Source organism: Trematomus bernacchii, unplaced genomic scaffold (genome assembly GCF_902827165.1).
Source record: "Trematomus bernacchii unplaced genomic scaffold, fTreBer1.1, whole genome shotgun sequence".
In the NCBI taxonomy this organism is placed as follows: Eukaryota; Metazoa; Chordata; class Actinopteri; order Perciformes; family Nototheniidae; genus Trematomus; species Trematomus bernacchii.
Window position 1 is genome coordinate 6,122,205 of NW_022987839.1, and position 18,542 is coordinate 6,140,746.

Sequence of the window (18,542 nt, forward strand, 5' to 3'; positions counted from 1 at the left end):
TGACATTACTGACAGATGAATACAACATAGAACAAGATTAATCTAATATATTGAATGGGAAGTCAGATATGAGATATTTAGTGTAATTGATCAAATATGAAGTCAAGATGTTACTGAGACTTTTGACCTACTGACTTACACTGCAGTCACATTGTAATCTTGTATGTCAATTATACAAACTAAAACATATCTATAAACTTCTGCTTTCTAAATCAATCGTGAAAGTAGAAGTTGTAAAGGTTTGACCTATAATGTATGTTGAGTCTTGTCCCTTATGGTTTATTTTTTTTAATTGTGGGCTATAAAGGATTAAATACAGGAGAAGCATGCAGATATTTGAACACGCATGATCATCAGACAAGTCACCTTCTTGATCCTCACACTGACTTCATAGAGCTTATGTAACGCAGATGTAAATGTTTGCATAAGTAAAAGAAACAACACATATCTCGTTTGGAAATATCTCTTATCAGAGGTCTTTATTCCAGTTTGGTAAAGCCAACAGTTACTCTCCAAAGTTACATTCAAACAATCTTTCATTTACCTGAACCACAGGTAAACCTCCACATCCCCAGTTCAGAACTTTATTCCTCTGTTGGTCACACAACGATCACAACAATAGTGATTTCTCCCTCTTATCATATTCTTTAACATTCCAAGCATACATATTTATATTCACTATTTGTACAATATATTGTCATCGAGTCCATTCATCCATCCACCCCCCCCTCGTCCACATGCACACACATAAACACTGTACAGATGTATCAATGGAGTCATGGTTCAAAGACGGTTGGCCTTAACATTTCATATCCATGAGTCAAGGAAAGACACAGCTGAGTACCATTTGTTTGTTGTTCAAGTTCTGGCTGCTGCAAGGTGATTTGTTCATAAAGCCAAATGGAGAAGGTGGCGTGCAGATATATTACAGAGTGGAAACCTCTCGTGTGTTCAGAGGACCCTGGTCCAGTATTTCAGGAATACAGGAAGAAGAACAAAGAAAGAGATGGAAAGAGGCAGAAGGGGAACGTTTAAAGGAATGACCATTTTCCAAAAAGACAATTATTCACCACGTTATCTTGAATTCTTCATTAAGAGCTTACTATTTAAAGCACTTCCACATGACTAGTCTCACGGAGGGTCAAATGATGCTCAAATGTGAAACTTTGATGTCTTTTATAATGTAAGGTTTTATAAATAAATGGAATGACTAGCATGTGACAGGATAATTGAGCTTTACGGCACAAAATGTGAGAGCTTTTAAATAAAGGGTTTAAAATACGTCCCAATTTACGTCAATTCGTCAAACAGTTTTTCGAATTCTTCCTACCGTAGAGGGATACAAGAAAAACGACATCTTCTTCAAAAACTTAAGAAAACACGGGTCGAGTAATTTGATATACAAGTGGTCATTTTGATGGTGAAGCATTCCTGCTGAAATAAAAGGAAAGACAAAGGGAGAACTGTACGGAAAGGGCAGTAAATGTTCATATCATTCCTAAATAAAAGCGTTCCATATCATCCCTTCTTCTCCACGTTGCTTCTCTTAGTGTCTAAACGTCTAAAGCCAAGCACAGCAGTTAGGTTTCTTCTCTTGGTTCCCCAGTGTGGTTATTACAGGAGTGGTGACAGGTTATACAATACAGTCCAGTCTCCAACCTCCAATACTGACGCCTCCTTCTTACTTCGAGCCAACTGATGCTTTGGTCTCTGTGCAGTAGATGAGGCGTTCATGGCCCTGTATTAGGAATCCAGTGTCGGGACATTTGGACGTCAACTATTGCAGTAAAGTGGCACAAATGCAGCTGCAGGAGAAAATGAGATACTGAAAAGTGCAAACCTGTTTCTTGGTCGCTAGTTAGATACATCTATGGTTTGGTTTATGACACATTTGCGTAGCTTTGGTCCGGAGGTTGTACGAGAGGAGAAAGCCAGTGACTACAATTTGAGATGAAGAGAAGCTGAGTCGAGCCGATCCGAGCCAGGCTGTGTTCGGCAGGGCCACGCTGGGTTAGGAAGAGCTCTGCGTTGGGAGAGTGAGAGAGAAAAACAAGAGGCTCGTCCTCCAGCGTCTCTCTCTACCTGCCGAAAATGTTCTCGTACTCCAGCAGTATGAGCTCCACGATCTGGTTCTGGTACACCATGTGGACCGCGATGTTCCACGTCTCCTGTTCGGGGCGCAGCAGCGTGGGGCCGTACACGATGGCCACGCTCTGAGTGGTCATACGGTTCTCCTCGCCGTACTCGATCACCCTGGAGAGGACACATCATTTGGAAATGAAAATAAATCCTGACATAAGATAAGACTTTATTTATCCTGAAGGAAATTGTTGTGCCAGAGTTACAAAAATACAATAAACACAGCAGCATAATAACAAAACTGTACACTAACAGTGCAGTAAAACGAGCAATTAAATATCTACAGGAAACATAGACGGTCACATAATTAAGTAAATATTAACAATATTTAGTAGTGCAAAAAACGCAGTGGCAGATACGTAATTACACTAAAGCTTTAGATCTTAATAAGTTTGTGAGGCGTTTTGCTGAACAACATGGTAATCGCCGCATTCAGCTCTAATAGGCATGCCAACTTGATGCTCTGCTCACGGATGACTCGATGAGCATAAAAAACTCTTAAGATGATGACCTTACGTGCGTAAATATATTTTTTTCTTTGTGGGGTCTGCCCCCAAAAAACAGTTTTAAGTCCTGAGAAAGTCAAATAAGACGGTGTGTAAAACTACACTGCCCAGCCAAACAAAAGTAACCACTTTGAATTAACTAGGCCAGTAGATAAGGGAATTCCACTGGATAATAATACCCCTGCATTATAGCAACAACAACAATAATAATAATAATAATAATTAAAGCTGCAAGCAGCGTTGAGCGGGTCTTCGACGCTCCGCAGGCTGTTGTCCGCACGTCGACGTGTGTGTCTAGGTGTCTCAAGGACTCGGCCGTTGGCAAACGTGGGAAGTTTCAGGCCGATCGGCCAATGTATTTAGGAGTTACAGCAGTATCATAAACATTGTGTTTGATGGCGAGTGATCTGTCGCCATGGCAACGGAATTTGATGACACCCCATAATACGCCTAGATGTGTTGAGGGCTGCATCGTTATCAAACCTGTGAAGTTTTGGGCCGTTTGGAGCATGTTAACTGGAGTTATGAGAGAACCGTGTTTCACGGCGACCATTTTGTTACCCTGGCAACGAAATTTGACCAATCTAAAAACTGACACATATATGTCTCGAGGGCTTGACGGTTAGTACACATGTGAAATTTACACAGGAGTTAAAGCAATATGGTGCTTAACGGCGAGGGATGCGTTGCCATGGCAACAGCTTTTGAGGAAAACTCCCTATTGTCATATTGAGGTTTTGAGGGCCGGACCATTAACTGTCATCTGCAGTCTCGTGCCGTTTGGACCATTTTCCATTGATTTAAGACAACATTGTGTTTTATGGCGAGGGATGCGTTGCCATGGAAATCTCAGATTTCACATAGAGCTGTTGAGGCATGGACCGGTGATATAAAAGTGAAGATTGGGGGACGATGGGACCGTGTCCATTGGAGTTACAGCGACACCGTGTTTTATGGCGAGGGATGCCATGGTAACGCCATATTAAGTAACATCAAATTTGATGAAGAGCTGTTCAGGGCCGCAGTGTTAACCATCATGTGAAGTTTGGTGGCGTTCTGAGTATGTCAGTTGGCGTTATGACATCATCGTGTTCCATGGCGAGGGATCGCCTAGCATCGGAGCGAACGCGAACTTTGGCGCCAATTCACGGCTACGCCGTGCGAAAGAAAAAAACTTCCGTGATAACTTTGAATTGCCCATGTCTCGAGACGCTACCCGACGAATTTCGAGTCGTACGGATAAAGTCCCTGGGAGAAGATAGATTTCGTGCGTAGGACGAAAAACGCGATAAATCGCGTTTTTCCGACGCCAAATTCAAAATGGCCGGCTTCCTGTACGTTATTTTATACCCCTCCAAGAGGCTTTTGGGTTTGTCTCCGCACCCTAGATATGCGTAGCGAGTTTCGTTCGTTTACGTGAAAGTTAAAGTGGGGGGAGTTTACGTTAAAAACGGAAGTGGGCGTGGCCTACGCAATTTTTGACGCAAAGTTCCGGAACCAATTACACATCTGAAGTTGCACCACTTCTGACGCGCGTGCACAATTTGGTGAGTTTTCACATATGTTGCGGGGGTCAAAGGTTTATCGGTTGCTGCGCGACCGATTTCAATAGGGTCTTCGCCGACCTAGGTCTCAGACCCTAATAATAGCAATAATAATTGGGAGGGGGGGCGCGGCTGTTCTTATGTTCTCTGAGGGGAGGCTCACCTTCCCACACTTTGAAAACCCCTGCTCTACTGTTTACAATCTGCTCCGTAATGCTGTCGTTTATTTATAATCAGATATGTATGATGGTTTATTTAGGCCGTTGTAGGTGAAATATACAAACCTGGGCAGGGGAGTTAAAAGTAAAGAGTAAAAAACTCAGAATTTCTTAGACGTATTTATACATTCATTCATTTATTTGGTCATTTTCTGAAAATATAAGTGTACATTTATAGAATGAGAAAAAGCCTACAAATATGGAGAAAAACTCAATATTCTTTAATTATTATCAACTCATAAATCCGCTATACTAGTATTACAGAGTCTCGATCGTATGCCTCAACCAAATTCGTCCAAATTGTCATCAGCCTATCTAATCCTATTTGTGAAATTGTCCTAATTAGCAGTTAGCTTTCATCGCACATTTCTGATCAGTTCATCTTTAAGTCACAGTCCACATTTGTGCCAGATCTGAAAAGGTTCCCTCTATGCATTCCTTGAAATATGTTCAGGAGAACGAGGCGGACAGACAGACAGATGTTTGGAAGTTATTTCTGACGGACAACTCAAAAAGCCTCAGGCCGCAGATGTCGCCAGAGAAAGGCAAACAAAGTGTGATTTGATTTGTCGGCATTATACACAGCAAGCAAATGAAAAGGAAAAACAAATGATACAGCAGTAAGAGAGTGTTGTTCTCACTTCCTGAGGTGCTTGAAGAGAGTCTGCATGGTGTCGTGGTTGCAGACGGGCAGCTGTCGGACCAGATCTTTGATGGACTGAACCCGCTGCTTGTAGTCTGGACTCTCTGCACAACAGAAAACACAACATTTATCAAAGTGAATCATCTGGATTCATCAAAGAGTCTCATGCCTCCTTCTGTTGTTTCACTGACTACTTCCACATCCACAACATATGCAGATTGTTTGACTTATTCCCAATAAAAGACAATATGAGTACTACGCTGTTTACAAAGAGGCTAACGGTACTGTTTCACAGTTTTTCTGGCTCTCCAAAATCCAGGTTCTTTCCGGGCCAACAACCGGGCTGAGTATGCTGAACTAGAGAGAGAATCGCTGGCAAGGGGGCTACAACTACAACAAAATGAACATATTTGACCGTGATTTAATTGTAATACACGTTTCAAAATGATGCCGAAGTAACAACATACTGATACCGGTTAGTAAAAACCATGAATTAATGCTTTGACAAGTCTGCAGACAGACGGCAGGCGAAAAACCTTTTAAAATGTGTGTGTTCTAAATGGAGATCGGCTAAGCTAACGATGTATATCCCCCGACCGTCCACACTCACAACAACGGCCTACAGACATAAATAAAGCAGCGACTGTATTCACCATGACACAGACAGTCTGTGGTTTGTACTTGTTTAACTTTTGTCTAGTTTCTGAACAGATATGAGGAGCTGTGAGCTCTGAGTGCTAACAGCTAACGGCTGATGTTGTTTTTCTGTGGTTCGCATTGAAGATGACGTCACGGCTCCGCCTACACTGCGTTACCATAGTTACTGCCCCAGCTACTAAACTGTAATGGAAACGCAGCATAAAGTGAGCCTGCCCTACCAAGGCCTAACTATACCGTACTAAGCCGTGCGAGGCCCTGCAGTGGGAATGCGCCATCAGAGAGGCTTCCTGGTGTTACAGACAGTAGACTGACTTCAGAGTTGATGCGTGAATGACTGCAGATAGTGTTGGTGCAGCTGTGTGTTTCACGTACTGATTGCGCTGATGAAGTCGTGGAAGAGAGCGTAGGTGAAGAGAGGCTCCGGCAGCTCTCTGAAGTACATCTTCAACGCTCCAGTGATCACATGGAAGTCCTCCCACTTGGAGTCTGACAGGTTCACCCTCTCATCTGCAAACACAAACCCTTCACTCAGAGACCCGAACACAGACGTAAAGTCTTACGTAAAGAAATGAAACCAGACATTTCAATCGGGATGAAGTGATGCAGGGATGATGTATTGGGTTTTAGCAGAAAATAAGCTCAGTGGCTAACACACGTTATGATACTTTCACGTTTTGTTCTTCAGGATCATCTCCACCTTCAGAATTTGTGAAGCGTAAATGCTTTCGGCAGAAGTAACATTTAAACACTAGGCAATAAACTACTTCAATTTCACACAGATTTCTATCTAACTTCAATAAACTTAAACAATTTGTACATAATGCACTCAAATATGACAACTTTCACATTTTATAACGTATATATCCTATGTTTATAGTTTATCTAGGAGGTTAGTCTGTTATAGTGTTTTCTAAATGATGCTGTATGTTTTTGTATTGCGTATTTTTACAATGTGTACTCTATAGATACATCTTTCTATTGTTAATATGCAAGTATATACACTCTGTCCGATTGTAATTCTTTATTTCTTTTTGCAGCTTTATATTGAACAGTGAGCTATTTACTGACATATTTTATGTTGAAAAATAATAATATTTCAGTCTTCTTACTCAAAAAGAGGGTTGTAGGTCTTATGTTTATGTTACGCCCCTAACTCGGTTTGAAAGGTGCAATATAAATAAAGTTTGATAATATGATGACTCATTCCTGACTTTGTCCCCTTGTGTTTTCTTGTATATAACTAATAGAAACTTACCATGATTGATAGCAAAGCGTAGTTTCTGTATGATAGCCAGGTTCCCACTGACTCTGTACAGCCCGTCTACACACAGACCTGCAAAGGATCATGGGAAGAAACCATAAATCAGTTCAGTGATGTAGATTATTGATATGGTTTGGAAGCCACTCTGAATGTACCTGTGTTATCATGAAGCAGTGTACCTCACCCTTCTTTATGACTGAAACTGAAATAACTGAGGTCAAAGGTCAAGGTAAAGTGGCACATGTGTGAAACCCACCATTGTTCTCCACGTGGTCGATGCACATCGTGACAAAGATTGGCACGGAGCCGTTCTCTCTTTGACACAAAGTGGACAGACTGCAGCCGAACACCTGATCTGAAGACAGGGAGAGACATAGCCAGCGTCATGACAACAGTCCAGAGTCCTCGCTTAGTGTTTGCCTAATCTGATCTAGAAGCTGTGCCAGATTACTTTATGTTAAGTCAAACAGTATGAATTCTGTCAGCCTAAGACTTCACACAACAAATATAAGAATGTAATATAATATTATCACTATAAACATTGACTTCCTGATTCCTGTGGAAAACTGGCACAATGGAAGACACATTCAATATAACAATGTGATATTGTTAGGTTAAAGCAATTGGATTTATGTTAGGAAAATCTAAATACTATTGACTTATAGAGCATTGGTATGTGTAGTAGTGAAACCTGAGAGGCAAGTGATAGTAAAACATCTGGTGATCCAAAGTCTGTTTAAACCTGAAAAGGTGTATAAAAAACAAGTTACATTTGTTTAGCTTGTTTTAATTTGTTGTCTCTTGGCTTTTTAATTAGTGTCTTACTTAAATGTGTCTCTGTTGCACTTTATCTGAATGCTTTAATGTTTTTTTATAAAAGTCAAATCAAGCAATCTGATTGGTTCTTAGCCGTGATATAATGAGCGTATATCACGGGTAGAATTGTAGTTACTTTTCACAACAAGTCAGTATCCCTCCGCGTCTGAGAAAAGCTACAACCGTCACAACTGTTACATTACGTCCGTTACGAAACTAACTAACTAACTAACAAAGCTTAAGATGGAAGCATGTAAGGGATAATGTGCAGCAAGGACTTATTGACCGTTGTTAAAGGACGCTCACATCTGCAGAAAGAAGTCCGGTCGATTTAACTGTATACAGTTGGGCTGAAAAGCAAACTGCATGCTTCGCGTCGGGCCGAACCACGCCCCTTAACTGTGATATAATGGCCATATACCACGGCCTGTCGTGAGCTATTGCTTAAATGTATAGCAAAAGTAAAAGCTTTGGATTGCCTTTCGATGTGCTACAGAAATAAACTTGCCTTGTTTTACAGTTGAGATTTTCTAAAACCCTGCAGCAATAGAATACTTCCTTAAAAATGTCATGAACATTTATTGATTTCTACGAAGAATAAGTCAAAGTTTCTGCTGCCTTTTGGACTCCATAACACCCCAGGACTCCAAAGATTGAACCCTGTTCATGCATTGTGTAATAAATACGACTCAGACTTGTGTTCCTAGATAACCCATGGCTCTCCGGTACCTTCGATGTATCCCTTGTCTCTGACGGCCTGCAGAGTGGGCCGGCGCGTCAGGAACTTCTTCAGCTTGTGTCTCGTCTTCTTGTTGTCCGAGGCGTCCATGCTGCTGGACGTCTTCATGGCTGCAGAGGACAGATGGGAGAGGAGGGCGTTATCCACCACGCGTCTCAACACACTGATCGCCATGACGGCAGTGGATGTTTGGAGGAAATAAAACTGATATGCAGCCGTTTTATAAGGGCAACAAAACACGTGATGTATGACTCTTTAAGCAATGTTGCATAATGTGTCCACCAAGTCCTGCTGTCACATTCGCTTTTTGTTACTTACTAAACTCACATTTTTGTATTTCTTTGACCCATACAGTATATATACTTTTTAATGTATTTTTCTTTAACAATCGAGTAAACATGGTATGTGTTTGTACTTGTGTTGACACCATTAAACAGAAAGACAGACCTCTGCCTTTCTTTGAGTCTCTCTGTTCTTTCTCCTTGTCGTGTTTCTCTGCACCGGGCGACTCCGGCATGTCGTCTTCAATGGCCTCATCAGACTCCTCCCAAGCCTAACACACACACACACACACAGGCAACCACACACACACACACAGGCAACCACACACACACAGGCAACCAACCACACACACACACACAGGCAACCATACACACACACAGGCAACCACACACACACACAGGCAACCACACACACACACAGGCAACCACACACACACACAGGCAACCACACACACACACACACAGGCAACCACACACAGGCAACCACACACACACACACACAGGCAACCACACACACACACAGGCAACCACAACCACACACAGGCAACCACACACACACACAGGCACCACACACACACACAGGCAACCACACACACACACAGGCAACCACACACACACACACCATACAACAGCAGTCACCACACACCACCAACCACACACACAACCACACACACCACACAACCACCACACACACACAACCACACACAAACACACACACACCACACACACACACACACCCAACCACACAACACACCACACACAACCACACACAACACACAGCAACCACACACACAGCAACCACAACACACACAGGCACCACACACATCAACCACACACAGGCAAACCACACACAGGCAACCACACACACACACCCACACACACACACACCAAACACACACACACACACACACCACACACACACACACACACACACACACACACCACACACACACACACACACACACACCACACACACACCCCACACACACACACACACACACACACCACACACACACCCACACACACACCCACACACACACACACACACACACACACAACACACTAAATAAGTCTACCTTTGGACTCAGGAAATCAACAAACTTGATCTGTAGACTAAAAGGGACATTAATTAACTAGTCTATTGGTTTTGCTATTTTTTAAATGTTATTTCTATTTCAATTCAGTTTTACATTATTATAATTAGTTAAGTTGCTTTCTATAAATTAGCTTGAGTGTTTTATAAGGGTGTTTTCTTACTTAAATAGTAGTGGAGAAAATCTTTCGGGGTGGGTTGTGATAATTCTGGCTACGTTTTGTAACATGAAGTAGGTCATTTAGGCCATATTTAAATAAATGTCGCCCTGCTCTCATCTCAGTAATTTGATTGACACGCATTGACCGATGATGGTCATCAAAATCTATTGCAATTTCAGTTAATTACAACTAAATTGAAACTACATATTACAATTATGATTTTTTAAATTGTTTTATGATAGATAATATAAGTATATGAGGCGTTTTAGGACAGGTTGGAGATGCTCACATGGGTGCTGATGGTGTCCAGCAGCGCTCGGTACCAGTCGCTCATGAGCCCGTCGTTATCCGACTGCATCAGCAGCTCGGTGCCCCGCCGAGTCTTCACCTGCAACACGCAGAGAAATAAAGATTATTAACTGGCTTCGTTTAGTCTTTATTAAACAAACTTTAGCCGAAAAAATGTGCATTGAGTTTGTAAGCAGTTGTAATAAAAGGTGAGAGTCAGTTTGAAAACAGAAACATTAGAAGCACCTTCAATATTTGCTGTTAAATTAAACTTAAAGGGATGCTAAAGTTGTAACAATGTTGTTTTATTAACTTCACCTTAAGGTTTTTGTCGTATCTATTTTCAGATCAATTCATCACCATAACAACGCATGAGGCCTAGATGTCATTAACAACAAATAAAGGAATGAATATTAGATGGCGAAGTGTCTTAAAAAGCAGCCTTGGTGCTTGGGAAGAGGGAAGAGGCCTTTCAGTGCATTCTTTAAATTATACATAATAACAACAACAACAACAACAAAACGAGTGAAATTCCCCCCACCTCCATAACGTGCTTCTTGCTGGATTTGTCCTTGGAGGCCCACTCCACCGAGCCCCCCCTCAGGTCCACAGTGAACTCTGGCTTAGACTGACCGCCTCCAAACTGAACAGAGAGGACACAAAGGAAGGATATTCAAACCCAACAAAAGTTAATATAAACATTAGTGATGTGACGCTCGCGAACGATCCGATTCTTTTGAACGGCTCTTTGGTACGAACGAAGGGAACCGAGTCGTACTTGGTGAGAGCCGTTCTTTTTATCGTTGGTTCACTGCCTGCCACAAATCCACTCGCCTTTAAAGCAACTTGCTTTCCTGAATGGCACATTAGCCGTAGATGATGACATAACGCTTGCTTGAGTAGTACTTTGGCTGCCTGAGAGATGTAGCAAGTTACACATTTTTTCTGTGAGTAAAAGTAGATTTCTGGCAATACAGTCAATCATTATCCTGGTGATTATTTCGCAGATAAACCTATTAGGCCAACCCCCTTAAAAAAAACGGCTCTTGTTGAACGGCTCTTTGACTCTTTGAACGGCTCTTTTGAACGGCTCTTTGAACGGCTCTTTTGAACGGCTCTCGGAAAGGAACGGAGCCATAAGATCCGGCTCCCTTCAAAGAGCCGTAATTCCCATCACTAATAAACATCTTCAGAGAGGAGAGAACAATATTCTGCTTTGATAGCGAAGAACACGGAATTAGATTTAAAGTTTGATTCATAACTGATCAACTTTTAGGTAAAAACAAGAGAGATTCCTTGCAGTGCAGCTCTTTAACTCTGTTGAGCAATCATTGTGATATGATAGTGATATAATACTACAGTAACACATATGTATTGTGGTGTTGTCTTCAGTGATCGTAATGTTAACCCTTGTGCCCTCCTCGGGCACAATGTGTCAAAGATTAGCAACAAAATTGATTTGACTGCATTATTATTTTTTACGTAGTGTCAGATACTACCTCTGGACACCTTCGTGGCAAAAATGTACACGCCCCAAACAACTGCTATTAAATCATCATACATCAATATCTTTTTCTACTTTTTTTTCCATGAATCACATAAACAACTTCTCACGTACTCCAAACTACCAAACATTCAATCATTGGCAGGATTTTAAACCTTTAAACGCCCGTTTCATTATTTTCATTATTTCATTTCTCTCAAAAATGCTTCATTGACTTCCATTCAGACCACTTTTGTTGATCTCACTGCCATTGCCGTATAAAACCATGCATTTTGTAATGTCAGCATTTCATTTAGAAGAAAAGTAGTATTTGATATTTCTACTCTATTCCAACAGATTCAACCATTTTCCCACTGTAGGCCGATGCATTCAATTCTTACATTTTTGCCTGAGTATATTATGGAGCCGTGTGACTACCAGGGGGCCCCGAGAGTGTGTGTGTGTGTGTGTGTGTGTGTGTGTGTGTGTGTGTGTGTGGTGTGTGTGTGTGTGCCGGCCCCATCCACCACCACGGGGGCTTTCTTCTCATAATCTGTGAGGACACCCTGGTTTTCCCCAGCTCCTGTGAGAACGACCTCCGTTCTTCTCTGTCCCCTCACTGTGGGGCCGGACCCTCAGTGTCCTCTCCACTTTCAGAGGAGGGTTCAGAGGAACTCAAAGAAATGCTGGACTCCAGAGAGCATTCAGTGTCAGACCCCCCCCCTCGACCCACCTTGTGTCTTCTTCAGATGAGTCCTGCAGCTCGCTGCAGAAGAAGCTACAAGATTATTCTGAAGTCTCCTCTGCACTGAAAAGCTTCTTCATTTGAGTTCCTTCTCTTTGCTCCAGGTCTTTCTCCTTCTTCTGCTCACTAATGAAATAAGCCCTTGGTCAAACTGCATGTTTATCTTTGGCAGCCAGGTGCATAAACACTACTAACAGGTGTTTTTGTTTTTGAGTAATCTTCAAAGGACACATCAAACACATCCCTCAAAAGATGGCCTTTTGTTCCCATGAAATGAATCTGGCATGCTTACAGATGCCTACACACACACAGAGAGGGAGGAGAGGTGTGTGCTGGTTGTGGCACAGGCCTAAAAATTGTTGTGTTCAATCACTGAGAGCACCAGGTCACAGGCTGGCAGGACCGGCTGGGCTGCTGCAGGAATGACACACACGACACCAACACCACACACACCACACCACACCACACACACCACCACACTACACACACACACACACTACACACACACACACAACACACAACACACACACACTACACACACACACACACACACACACACACACCACACACACAACACACACACACACACACACACACACACACACACACACACAACACACACACACACACAACACACACACACACACAACACACACACACACACCACACACACACACACACACACACACACACACACACACACACACACACACACACACCTCAGGGCCCCCTGGTAGTCACACGGCTCCATAATATAACTGGCAAAAATGTAAGAATTGAATGCATCGGCCTACAGTGGGAAAATGGTTTAATCTGTTGGAATAGAGTAGAAATATCAAATACTACTTTTCTTCTAAATGAAATGCTGACATTACAAAATGCATGGTTTTATACGGCAATGGCAGTGAGATCAACAAATGTGGTCTGAATGGAAGTCAATGAGGCATTTTTGAGAGAAATGAAATAATGAAACAGGCGTTTAAAGGGTTAAAATCCTGCCAATGATTGAATGTTTGGTAGTTTGGAGTACGTTAGAAGTTGTTTATGTGATTCATGAAAAAAAAGTAGAAAGAAATATTGATGTATGATGATTTAATAGCAGTTATTATGGGCGTGTACATTTTTGCCACGAAGGGGTCCAGAGGTAGTATCTGACACTACGTAAAAAATATAATGCAGTGAAATCAATTTTATTGCTAATCTTTGACACATCCAAGACTCTAATAAACCACCAAAGTTCATCTCTCTACTAATTATTATATTGAAAAAAAATTCATTGTTTGTGTTTTTTTTGTCATAAATAATGAATAATTCAAATAATTAATCAGGCATTTAAAGGGTTAAAATCCTGAAATGTTTTGAATGTTGGTAGTTTTGAGTACGTTATAAGTTGTTTAAAGTGATTCATGAAAAAAAAAGTAGAAAGAAATGTTGATGTATGATGATTTAATAGCAGTTATTATGGGCGTGTACATTTTTGCCACGAAGGGTCGAAAGGTTGAAAATTCGAGGAGGGCACAAGGGTTAAGTGAAAGGTCTGTTTCCCTGTTTATTGTTTTGGTATGTGTCCTTGTTGCTGCGATACAAAAAACCTTTCTGACTTGATCTGACAATAAAGTATCAAATCGTATCCTCGCATATCGGACAGTCGTCCTTTCATAAGCCTCAGTTTTCTTAGTCGCCGTGTGACTATTTCTCTAGAAAGTATCTGGCTGTGTTGTAGATGTAAGAGCTTGCTGTCACTCACCCAGCTGGTCCCGCCTCCTTGGTTTTTGGTGAACAGCAGCGAGGATCCTTGCAGCACCGTCCAGGAGGAAGTCCAGTTCTTCCTGCAACACAGAGTTCAGAAACACTTTAACAATACAAAATAAACATATGAAACATCTGCAGAGACCTTCTCTCTATTCAGCAGAGTTCAGTATCAAACCTAAGTGATGATGTCATGGGTCCGGGTGGTGTTAATGATGTTGAATACCAAAGTATTGGTCAGCTTATTTCTCTCTTATTTTGAAATATTAAACGTAATAATAAAACAAGACATTTGTAATCAATATCTTTAAAGTGGACCTATCATGCTATATTTGAATAATATAGTGTTGGACCATACCTATAAGGCATATTTATACTTTTTTTTTTTCAAAATACCAAACAGATCATGCATTTTAGCCATGCCTCATTTTGCTCAATTTGACATTTTTAGCTCTGTTTTAGCAAGGGCAGATTCAGTGAGAACAGCACCACCTACATGGCCTGGCATATGTACTACAAGCGTCTCCAGCGCTTTCGAACTGGCAATGGCCGTGGCTGTCTCCTCCTGATTGGTGGAGTTGGCCCAATAGCCGTAGCGCCACCGTCCTGACGTCAGGACAGTGTTCAAATCTGGATCAGTTTTTATCAGATCCGTTGCAGCCCCTTTTTTAGAGATTTGGGTATGGAGGAAAATAGAGAGGGTTGTGTTTTCTGACACTTGGTGAGTTCCCTGGAACACCGGGGACACATATTCATGTAGAAAAGACGTACACAAGTGCATTTTGCATGATAGGTCCCCTTTAAGTTAGCCTAAAGAGTTGTTTTTGAATATAAACAAAAGTGATGTTTGTATTCATGCTTTCACACATCACTGTGCTCAAACTAATCATGGATTACATCTTTGACTACAATTGTATTTCTTCTTCCTCTTCCTTGCATTGGTTTCTCATTTGTTTTCATACTAACTCACTATCAGGAGGAAAGCATTAAAGCGAGCCTGCAGTATGGTTGTGTGCAGGGATACACTTACAAGATACTCCTACAGGACTCTAGTATAAGTTAATATCCTCACAGGCTTCCTTTAAAACTCTACATTATACCACATAATGTCCAAGCTGGTGTAGTTTCAGTCTGGGAGACTCACCGTACTTTCTTGCCGTGCTCGGTGATCTTTGTCACATTCAGAACGCCGCACTTTTCAGAGGGCTGGAGAGAAGACAGAACATGAAGACACACATAAACATCAATCACTGTTGAGAAGGGATGACAGGAGAGAGAAGCTGGCTGTCCAAAAACAGATGTTGGGAGACAATAAGAGGGCCATTGTAAACACCATCAGCACCACACAAAAGACCCACCACCGCTTCCAGCCTGAAGGAAAAACATTATTCCCCCTCCAAAGAAACCCTGTGATTCAACACTGAAAAGTGCACAGAGAAATCAGATTAAAGGATTATTCGCTGAACAGCATATAACCGCTGATCTTTAGTTCCAGATGTTACCAAAGAGGGCGATTATTTGGGGAAACACAAGCGATCACACACCCAGAAACAAACCAAGCAATTCCTCCATGTTACCCATCAGCACCGCAACCAAGGAATATTTCCATGATCTCCAGATTACTTTCTAGATGAGCGATTAATCAATTGGTCTATAAAATGTAAGAGTTTTATTTTCTTCAGTTTAAAAACCACAAAATATTCACTTTACACTTTATAAAATCTCCATATTTGAGGGTCTGAAAACGGCATTTGCTGCCCGTTTTGCATGAAAGATATTAGAGTGAACATTTGTAGGTTCAAGTAAGTGTTGGCGATTATCTTCCTGGTGATTGACTAATCGATTAGTTTAGTAATGCTGGCAGCTTTCTTGATTATTAACAGGGAATCTACACGGGCTCAAATTCATATCAGAATGCATGGATTGTATCCTGGGACACAATCCTTTTCTCTTTTGAGTTCCAGGTTTTCAATACCTGTGCAGAAACCCTGCAATAAGCTGCAACATGTGATACCAGCAGGGTCAAGTGAGGAGGTGAGGTGAGGGGTGAGTACTAACAGAGGCGGGGGGCTTGGGAGACGAAGGGCAGGAGTCAGAGTCTGGAGTGGAGGGCTTTGGGCTCAGAGGAGCGTCCTAGTGAAGAGAAAGGGATACAAAATAAAACACACGGTCACATGGGCGAACAACAGAAGGTTAACGAGAAGACGATGAGAGGTTAGGAAGACACAAACAGCTGAACGAGTGTGATGGCAATTAGAGGGAGATTATGATTCTGCAAAGTGAGTACCTGAGAGATGTCCAGGAGGCACGGGTGGATTATTAATTAGACGTGGAGGCAGGGATTTATCACAGTGCTGCATTTTTTATTTTGAAGACAAATCATTTGTGCGTCACGATTGAATATTCAGTTTCTTGGTGAAATTATTCAAATCAGCTCAGTGAATCAGGCCAAAAACAATTTGACATAAAGATGGGGATAATTACTCCTGCTGTGTGATTATTATCATGCACGCTGATCGTCTGCTTGGATTAGAGCACACTGATTGGTCGGTTGACAGGCTACTGACTTGGTGTTTGTACGGGTGTTGGCGGGCAGAGCCTGCGCGGAAACGCCGGGTTTTTATCAGCCGCTGCAAAGCAACCAGTCTACAACTGAGACTCTGGAGTGACGTAATAATACATCTCACCAGTACACACATCAAATACAAGCTCTACATCTGAACAGTCCACAGAGTGGTGCGGGAAGGAGTTATCAACCTAGAACCGTAGAGGACATTTTGCCTATATAGATATATATTTTTTTAGCTAGAAGTTAAATTGAATATGAATCAGTTTTGGGGTCAGACCTTGTCGTTGGGGTCTTGGACGTAGGCGCTGTGTCTCCACTTGGTGAGGACGATGGGCTCGACGCTTCTCCGGTCCAGACTCCGACTCTTGGGAGCGTCTCCAGGCAGGGGGAGGGAGTGGTTCAACTGCAGGGGGGAAACAGGGGGTCATACTGTATTATTATATCACTAACTTTTAATCAATGCATACCAGGACTTTTTAAAGGTCTCCCTATTATACTGTTTTCCATCAATATATTACTAGGTCTCAGATATATACACAACATGTCTCTGAAGTGTTTGGCTCCAAACAGATCATTGCAGCATCCCATAATCCCCTCTGTTTCAAAAGTGCTGATTCTCTGTCTGTTACTTTAGATGAAAATAAGGAGCCCCTCCCCACGCCCCTCTGAGAGATATTTGGTTAAAAGAACACAATGGTGCTCTAGGAGGAGATTCAGGTGATAAGGTGGGGGGGGGGTTACCTTGGTTGGTGATTGGCTAATGGTTACACAAGACAAAACATCGTTATGACATCATAAAGTAGCCAAAATCTGATCAGCTCATTTTCAGACAGGTTTTTATAGAAATGGATCAGGACAAAAAGAGAGAGAATCTTTGTTCCTGAAACTTTCAGTCTCTTTCCACAGAGGGGGGGGGGACACATGTTGATGTAGAAGAGACATGAAGAAGAGGGGACACATGTTGATGTAGAAGAGACATGAAGAAGAGGGGACACATGTTGATGTAGAAGAGACATGAAGAAGAGGGGACACATGTTGATGTAGAAAAGACATGAAGAAGTGGAGTTTGCATGATAGGTGACCTTTAAGAGGGTCTGTATAAAACAAATACATGTCATACAGTATAGTCTGTAGAAAACTATTTGTAGGCCGGGACTAACGTTTAATAATTTGTAATGATTGTGACAGAGTCTTACCTTCGGCAGCTCCCATTCTGAGCGTGACCCGTCGGCACTGTAGTAATACGGTCGGCCCTGCTCATCAACGTGTTTTAACCACTGGGGTGAACACAGACGGAGGAAACACAAAACATTCGGGTAAGTTCTGAAGTGCTTATGCAGAATTATCTGACCAATTACCATGTTACTTTAATGACAGTACAAAACTATTAGGAGGAAAATAAACTTAAAAAGGACCAAAAGTACTAATTTTGCGTATTTTTTTTTTTAACCTATAGTAATATGTCCATGTTCAGTTATTAGTTGATTATTTTTCTTTTGTATTAGCTAATAATCTTAATCTGCTAAATCATAAAAACTATCAGATTAAAGTAGAGGATTATAAAGTGCAATATTGGCTTTGAGTGGAAGTGAAAATACTCGGCTAAAGTACAAGTACCTCCAAATTGTACGTATGTGCAGTACTTTC

The 18,542-nt window shown here is 41.7% G+C and overlaps 1 protein-coding gene across 9 annotated transcripts in view; it reads right to left on the minus strand.

Moving 5' to 3' along the window:
- Positions 1-449: 449 nt before the first annotated feature.
- The window catches only part of LOC117500180 (rho GTPase-activating protein 12-like), a 68,934-nt gene continuing 50,841 nt past the window's right edge, over positions 450-18,542 (minus strand). For 4 of the 9 annotated variants that reach the window (XM_034152930.1, XM_034152934.1, XM_034152939.1 and 1 more), the window contains 15 exons: positions 18,092-18,172; positions 17,173-17,298; positions 16,894-16,956; positions 16,385-16,459; positions 15,471-15,532; positions 14,325-14,406; positions 10,891-10,992; positions 10,351-10,449; positions 8,974-9,079; positions 8,517-8,636; positions 7,228-7,326; positions 6,966-7,043; positions 6,083-6,217; positions 5,049-5,154; positions 450-2,253 (listed from right to left, as the gene is read on the minus strand). In XM_034152930.1, coding sequence (XP_034008821.1) covers positions 2,079-2,253; positions 5,049-5,154; positions 6,083-6,217; positions 6,966-7,043; positions 7,228-7,326; positions 8,517-8,636; positions 8,974-9,079; positions 10,351-10,449; positions 10,891-10,992; positions 14,325-14,406; positions 15,471-15,532; positions 16,385-16,459; positions 16,894-16,956; positions 17,173-17,298; positions 18,092-18,172 — 1,509 coding nt within the window. In that variant the 3' untranslated portion in view covers positions 450-2,078. The remainder of the gene's footprint in view (positions 2,254-5,048; positions 5,155-6,082; positions 6,218-6,965; positions 7,044-7,227; positions 7,327-8,516; positions 8,637-8,973; positions 9,080-10,350; positions 10,450-10,890; positions 10,993-14,324; positions 14,407-15,470; positions 15,533-16,384; positions 16,460-16,893; positions 16,957-17,172; positions 17,299-18,091; positions 18,173-18,542) is intronic. The other 5 variants (XM_034152931.1, XM_034152936.1, XM_034152933.1 and 2 more) reach the window with 3 other exon arrangements.